The following is an 8169-nucleotide window of genomic DNA, read 5'->3' as shown; positions in this document are numbered from 1 at the left end:
AAATATTTTTTTATTTGGTTGCTGATTTAAGAAAAAAAAGGCATTGTATGTTTGGGATGTTCATTTAGGTTTTAAGAGTATGTCGTACTTTCACTGTGTGCATATATTGTACATGTGCATGGGTTCATAGTGTATGAATTATGTATTACCTGAAATTTCACTCCCATCTTCGAAGCCGTGCTTCAGTATTAGAGATGTTAAAATGCAGTTTGCTCAAGTGGTTTTGTGGATTTATCTTCCAACTGGCCATTTATTCATGTTCCTTCTCATTCAGGAATCCAACACAGAGAGAGAAAAGGATCTGTTGTACAAAAATCAGTTACTACAAGATGAGATTGCTATGCTAAGACTAGAACTTGATCAAGTAAGACTTAGGCACCAGGAAGAAGAAGGAAAATATTTAGAGGAAAATGAGACCTTGAAAGAAAAAAATGAAGATCTCAAAAAGGAACTTAAACTGAATGAGGAAGCCCTAACACAAACAGTTTTTCAGTACAATGGACAGCTGAACTTACTAAAGACAGAATCTGCAGTGCTAACTTCCAAACTTGAGCAGACAAAAGAAAGCAAAGACAGACTAGAGACAGAAATCGAATCTTTTCGTTCCCGCCTGAACACTACTCTTCAAGAACTTGACCGTCATCAATCATCCAAAAGTGATGTTGAACGAACGTTTCAGAGAGAACGTGATGAATGGCTTCGCTTGCAAGACAAGCTCCATCATGACCTCTCTGATGTGCGAGAAGCCAACAAGACCTTATCTCAGCAGCTGAGTAAAGCTGAAAGCAAAGCTAATAGTCTTGAAAATGAACTTCACCAGTTGAAACAAACACTCAGGGAAAAAACATTACTTCTAGAAATGACGCAAAAAGAATTAAGTCAAGCCCAGTGTCAAGCAAAAGAATGCGATCGTGCTCGACAACTTGAAAAAGATCAAGTAAGCAAATTTATAATAAAACAGGAATCCATGCAGGAGCGCTTGGCCCAGCTACAGGGTGAAAACCTTTTACTCCGTCAGCAACTGGAAGATATGCAGAACAAGGGGATCATCAAAGAAAAAGTAGTGAGTGACGTGCAGGACCGGTTTAATGATATTTTCAGCAAACTCAGAGCTGATACTGAAAAGCAAGTTTACCTAGTGGAAGAAAGAAACAAGGAGTTAAATGCCAGGTGTACTGATTTAAGAGAACAAGTCTTTAAATATGAGACTGACAAAGCAGAAAGAGAGGTAAAGTATACTCTTTGAAAGAACAGTTGAAAATCTTTTAGTTGCATAAATTGTTCTAAAATGCACCAGCTTGAAGTTGTATATATGGGACCAAATAATGCTATTTGTTCCAGTTTGTTGTGTTTCTCTTCGTCATACTACTGCTTGGATCTGAGCAGTAAACAGGAAAAAAGTATCCAAGACTAAGCTTTGATGGAGGAAGGTGATTCTTTTCTAGAACTTTTTTCATTTAATTTTTTCCTTACACCATTTTATGCCCTATAGAATGGTTTTGTGTATTTCATGAGTTTTGTATATGTATTGCACTGATGAAACTAATAAGAGTGGTATAAAAGGAAGAATCATCCCATATACAAGGGTTGAGAAACGAAGATGCAAATGAAGTGATGGGAAGTTCGTTTCAGCTATTGACTTAAGCTTCCTTCTCTTTTTTATGACGTGTAGCCATATTTAAATGTGTTTTTTCTTTGTGGCTCTGGGAAAGACTAATTGACTGGACAGAAAGCTAATTGGGAAATCAGTTGAACTCTCTTTCTGCGAATTGACAGAGTACATGAGTATGAAACATGCTTCTGTGCAGAGCAATAGCATAATTTTATGTTGCTCAAACATGCATGAACCAGGTGTTGCTCCTATTTCTGCATTTAGATGGTTTTATGAAGAAAAAGGGTGGAAGAGAGTAAACATTGGTGTAGGAGTGAGGAATAGGTAGACAGTTGAAAAACCTGTAGGTAATGGGAGAATGCATTATTATGTGTGTCCCTAGGACTAGGTAGGGTCTTCTGTATATTGATGTTTTACCAGTTCCAGGTAGAGTAATGATTTAAAAGTTGCCTTACCTATTTCATTTAATCTTTCTTTACTTTCTGGAAAACAGGAACTAGTCACATTAAGTGTTTAGACACTCTGGTGTAAGGTTTATCTACCTTAATTTGAATAGTGATTTAAAACTACACTTCCATCTCCATAACAAATCCAGAATCTTTAGGTGAGGTAAATATCTGCACATGTCAGATAACCACCTTATCCTTAATTTGTCACTTACTTTAAGGGGGGAGAACCCCAGCAGTGCTGTCAATCACTTTAATCTCTGAATGGCTTTGTAGTCCTACTACCAAAACAAGAGCTTCCTTTTGAAGATACTGGGTACATACATGAACTATCCAGGTTTTTGTAAATCTCCTCTGTCAGTGTAAAGGCAGTTGTTATTCTAAAATGAACTCAGTAAGAATACTGCAAGAGGTTGTGATTCAACATATATTTGGAATGAATCTCTAACTTTCAGATATATGTGTTCATTTAATTATGTTGGTATAATGGAAGAACAGAACAAAGAACAATCTGATACGAAGTCCTGCCTTTGGTCATCAGAGTAGCATCTTCAGTCAATCTATAACTTTTATATCACACATATTTCTTTTGGGTTTTGTTAGAAGAAATTACATGGTTGCAGTGTGTGCTTGTGTATTGTTCTGAGAATATTTTTTTTGTGTGTTAAGAAACAAATCCTCACCAACAGCTTCTGATAATTTGGAGCTGCTCAGCTGAAAAAGATGAAGAGATCATAATTTGTGCAGATTTTGTGACATATTTCATGTTGTTACAATTTTCTTCATGCTTATTTAACTGTTTCATTAGGGCGTGGTCAGACAGCTGCAGCAGGAGCTTGCCGATGCTCTTAAAAAGCAGTCTATGTCAGAAGCTTCGCTTGAAGTTACTACACGCTACCGCAGTGACCTGGAGGAGGACAAATTGCGCTTACAAAAGGAGTTGGAAAAGGCTAAAACCAAGGTATGTAACATGTTTAACTATATCAAGGAATCTGAGAGTGGCTGTGGAAAGTAGGAGCAAATGTCCTGAAACCCTAGAAAAAACTTCAACAGGATAGATTTAATGATGTCTGAATGACTTGCACTGTTTTATAAACCTGGTGTACATGATTGGAAGCACTTTAATGTGAGGACACTATGTCCTTACTTGGACAAAGGTTGCTGTTTGCTAAGGGGCATCCGAAGTAAACTGATGTGTCTATAGCTTACTGAGTTTGGTTTGGCCAAGCAGGTTGTCTGATTTCTGAAGAGCAGTAGAAATACTGGGCTGCTGCCTTTGAGCTTTTGGTGACTCCTAACTCCCTTTGTATCCACTTGCCTGTCCACTTGTAATTTGTATTAACAAGTTCATCTTTCTCCTAAAATGAATTCATAGAGACTGAGACAATGTCTATTTCAGAACTCTGAGGCCTCTCTACCTCAGTTTTTGTAAAAAAACTGCAGAAGAGTGTAACTTAGAATTCACGTGCATGATGGCAAGTTACAGCAGAGCCAAAGAAGGTGGGGGGCGGAGAAAAATATCTATACACATACACTCATATGTGTGTGTGTGTGTATATATATGCAGAATAAGTTATAGAAGCATTTAAAATTGGTAACATGATACCAATTTTAAATGCTTCTATAACTTATTCTGCATATATACACACACACACACATATGAGTGTATGTGTATAGATATTTTTCTCCGCCCCCCACCTTCTTTGGCTCTGCTGTAACTTGCCATCATGCACGTGAATTCTAAGTTACACTCTTCTGCAGTTTTTTTACAAAAACTGAGGTAGAGAGGCCTCAGAGTTCTGAAATAGACATTGTCTCAGTCTCTATGAATTCATTTTAGGAGAAAGATGAACTTGTTAATACAAATTACAAGTGGACAGGCAAGTGGATACAAAGGGAGTTAGGAGTCACCAAAAGGGTAGGAGGGGCAGTGTCAGTGCTGAGGACCGAGCTATAGGACATCTGTGGAGGAATGGGAGAGGCCAGCATAAAAGGTAGTGAAGCAACACAGTCTGAGTTCCACTAGTAGCAGAAGCGAAGGTTTGAATGTACCTGGAATTATTACAGTACTTTGGATAGAGGGTATATGCAGAGACACGCAGCACTCAAGTTCTTCAGCAGCAGCTGACCCCTCTACAGAAAAGCTGACCTGACTACTGTGGATTCTTGCTGTGATTTTACAGTTGCAGGATTTGGAAGAACAGCGTCTTCAGTCTGAGCATTGTGTTCATGACTTAAAGGCTGCCTTGGATAATAAGGAAAGAGAAGTAACAGCTTCTTCCCAGAAACTGCAGGACCTTTTGATGGCATCTTCTGGAACTAATCATACCATAAAACAACTGGAAGAACACGTGCAACGGTAGGAGTATAACATGGTGAATTCAGCAAGGTGTCTGTTGCTTTCTGGGGCTGTGTGAAAACAACAAGATGGCCTTGCTGCATCACAGCAAGTTAATACACAATTTGGAAGCATGCTTTTGTCTTGGATTATGGTATTTCACACTGTCCTTTCAGAATTGGGGCGCTGGTGGATTTTTATAGCAAGACCTGTATTTCTTTTTTAGCCTTGAAATTGAAAATGCCAGACTGGAAGCCACAGTCCAGCAACAAAGCAAGAGGATTGAAGCCCTTCAAGGAGACCTGCAAGCCTCTGCTTCGGTAAGCTGGTCATAAACTTCCCTTCTTGGAGATCCTGAGCCTGCTGACCTATTTCTGTGGGAAAATGGTAAGATGAGGTTTTCCTGGAGAGCCGAGGGGCGCTCATGAGTTTCTGTGGTGTGTTGTATAAAGGCTGCTCAGAAAGCAGCCTGGTCCGTTCCCCAACTCTCTGCGTTTGAGGGTCTTCCCACACTACTATAGCAAATTCCTACTTAATGCTCTAAAAAGGTAATGATTTGACACTAATTCACTGGTGTAACTATTGTCTGCTTTAGACCCCTTACGTCTCATTGTCCCCTTTAGACACCAGATGCTGCTTCAGATGCTTATTGCAGTATGTTGTCATTAAAGGCATTCATCAAGTTAACGCATGGAAATTCTACAGGGAATACAGATGCCAAGCACTTCATGTTAGAGGACTGACTGGCATCATCAGACTAGAATAAAAATTATTATCACCTGAGCTTTTGGTGGGCAAAATTGTTTTTTCTTTGGCCACTTGGCGTGTGTTTGTTTTGATGAAAGTGAAGAGGAATGCCCTTGGTATCATTTGCGGAACTGAGTGCAATTCTTGGAATTTCCACTGCCTCAAAGCAGAGGTTAATTTTAGCTCAGATAAGGGGCTTTGATTTGTGCCATGTATGAAGCAAATTATTTTTGTATTGTAACCAGTGAACTAGGATTCATTTTATGACTGCAGGTGCTAATTGGTACTGAAGAGATTGAAAGCTACGTGTGAAAATTGAACTTTGATGTACTGATTCTGACAAGAAAAGAGGGGAGGCAGTCAAGATGCTGGTCCTTCCCCCTTGGTTAATCAGGCGTAGTTTTCAAATGTACTGTGGATGGGAAAAGCTAGTCCTGGCTGTTTTCATTGAAGATTCTTTGTATCCCACATGGTGTTCTCTCTTCCTGAAGCAAACAGCAGAGGTGATGATTGCTAAGAATTTTATGGTGGCATCAAAGAAGGCTGTTTGATCATTGGTACTGGGTGTAAATACTGTAGGAATGAAGAGATGAAGAGGTGTATGTAATGTCATACTTATTTTTGCAAATGAGGTGTAAAATTTAGTCCAGGAAGTCGTAGTGCATCTTGCTTTTTTTAATGCTTCTGTAGGTTCATAAGCGCCTTGAAGACTTGATAACTGGTTTACAGACAACCCAGGCAGCTGCAGAGGACCATCACCAACAGCAGGTACATGACTGGTTTCTGGGAATGACTGTTTTAGGCTTTGAATATTTGTGTGCAGGTAATTGACGGAAAGATCAGGTGGTCTGTCTAGGCACAGCTTAGCTGATGAATACCATTCTGGTTTTAGGGCAAGGCACCCTCAAGGGAAAAAGCTGTAAATTTTCTCATTCGCTATCGCGAACGATCAGGACAGACAACACGACAAACGGCATGTGTGCACACCAAGCCTTTATTAAAATGCAACTGCGTAGCCTTCTCTCTTATCACATTGCTTTATACTCTTCTAGTACGTTGTTTATTATACATGCCCTACTTGGATTGGTTTCAAGTTCACTCTCCTCTAGTCAGCTACTGACCCGGTTTCTCTGTCTCCTCCCAAACGACACACCTCCTGCTGCTGACTGAACTCTCTACTTAGGCTAATTCGACTCCTTCCCGGACCCTCCGGGGTCATGCCGACAATTCCCCTGCTGTTATGTTTTGTATCTCTGTTGTGTAAGATACTTGTTTTCATCAGCATGATTTGTCTGATGAATTCTCTCCCCTGTCCCACAAGGGGGAAGCGAGCAAATGGCTGTGTGGTGCTAAGCTGCCTACTGGAGTTAAACCGTAGCAGGTGATGGATATGATGGATGTTGTGGACAGGAGGGAGATCTGTGGTTTAAAGCTGAGAGAGTAGACCGGACTTGGAACATTACTGTTACCTTTGCAGCTTTGTCACAGCTTGCCCTTGAGACCATGTTAGCTTCTGTCATAAGACCCAGCATTTCACCTACTCTGTAAGAATACTTGAGAAAGTTGTACAGTGTGAGGACTTTCTGTAGAATGGTAGGGTATGTTCTGTAGTGGGCACGGAAGGAGTTATTGCAGTAGAAAGTGTGTATCATTATGAACTCCAGAGGATCTTTGTGAGAGAGTTGAAGGGTGTTTTTTGTGTGTGTGCGCATGTTGTCTTAACTCCCCAAGTTGTAAGCTCATCTTGTCACTTCCAGAGTGTTCGTCCTTTCTACCAGCTTCAATTGCTCTGGTTTTGGTTACGTTTCCCAAGGTGTGTCTTATACTCCATGTTAACCTTAACCATAGATCTCGGATGGGGAGAGGAGAGTTTAGGCCTGTTTCCATATAAGCACTATTACAGTGCTGGCTTTCCAGTCACCTTACACTTTTTTTTCTCTTGCCATTCTTGCTTTCACAGATGCAAAAGCAAAGTGTGCTGGAGCTGACATCAAAGGACTTGCACAGCATCTGGGAAGAGCAATTGAAGTCAAGATCCCACTTTGAAGAGCGTGTTGCTCAGCTTGATAGGGAAAAGGCTGAACTCTTGGAACAGGTGAGCCCAGGAAATGCTCCAGACACCTAGCCTGTACCCAGGAGAGCCAAGTCCACCTTTTTGTTGAGGTCTGGCATACGCAGATTTTTCTGTTATCCTGCTGTTCAGGCGCTGCGTATCTATCTTGTCATTTGGGGGTGATCATCCAGGAAGCAAGTAAAGCAAGGTGGGTATCTTTGTGTAAATTCTGTAGTGGTTCTGTTGGGAAGAGTTCCCAGTGTGGTTTTCTACCAGTTGAGCACTTGGAGCAAGGCTGCAGTTCCCAGTTCTTTCCTTCGATTCCTTTTGGTCATCTTCTGACCCTGTGATTTCTGGGTAGGGTTGAAGTGCTTCACGTTTCCAGTGCAGTGTATAGAGGAGCTGCTGCATGTTTTCAGGGTACCAGGAGATTAAAAGCCTTGCAGAAAAATGTACCAAAGATGCTGGCCAGATGAACTAGTGCTTGGGAAACAAGAAATGGCTGCCTGTTTCCAAGGGGCAGTCTTTCCCTTTTCTCATTTTCAGTGGAGGAAAAATGGAAGTACAAAGTCAGAACAGCTGACAGCTCTCCTCTGGTTTGGCTGAGAAAACACCAAGAGGAAGAACAATATGTGAAAAAGTAAATACCCACAAAGAAGAGATGGGAGAGAATAAAACATTGAAGAATTCCAAAAGATCAAAATCCTCTGTAAGCCCTTGCCTGCTGGTCATTGAAGATCCCATGAAAATTTTAGATTAACTTATGCTCTCCCATGATGTGCATACCTACGTAACCCCTCCTGTGAGCAGAGGAACTGCTGAAAGTGTTCTCCAGCATCTTCTCCACCTTTTTGCCTGGAAGCTTTAGAAGAAGGTGTCCTTTGCTTTAGTGGGGGCATCCATTGCTGCTGTTAAGTATTGTCCTGCGTGATGTGAAACCTGAAGAGGTTAAATGTTCTCAGGTGTTCTGTCC

At 40.8% G+C, this 8169-nt stretch overlaps 1 protein-coding gene across 1 annotated transcript in view; it reads left to right on the top strand.

Moving 5' to 3' along the window:
• Positions 1 to 274: 274 nt before the first annotated feature.
• LOC104492869 (ankyrin repeat domain-containing protein 26-like) overlaps positions 275 to 8169 on the top strand; it is a gene marked incomplete at its 5' end in the record, with an annotated part of 19945 nt that continues 12050 nt past the window's right edge. Inside the window, 6 exons of the mRNA XM_010135472.1 lie at positions 275 to 1228; positions 2867 to 3019; positions 4242 to 4417; positions 4623 to 4716; positions 5834 to 5911; positions 7104 to 7238. Of these exons, the coding sequence (XP_010133774.1) occupies positions 275 to 1228; positions 2867 to 3019; positions 4242 to 4417; positions 4623 to 4716; positions 5834 to 5911; positions 7104 to 7238 (1590 nt within the window). The remainder of the gene's footprint in view (positions 1229 to 2866; positions 3020 to 4241; positions 4418 to 4622; positions 4717 to 5833; positions 5912 to 7103; positions 7239 to 8169) is intronic.

This window comes from Buceros rhinoceros, unplaced genomic scaffold (genome assembly GCF_000710305.1).
Source record: "Buceros rhinoceros silvestris isolate BGI_N320 unplaced genomic scaffold, ASM71030v1 scaffold12494, whole genome shotgun sequence".
NCBI classification, from domain to species: domain Eukaryota; kingdom Metazoa; phylum Chordata; class Aves; order Bucerotiformes; family Bucerotidae; genus Buceros; species Buceros rhinoceros.
The sequence above is the reverse complement of the archived record's forward strand: the minus strand, read 5'-3'. Positions and strand labels throughout refer to the sequence as shown.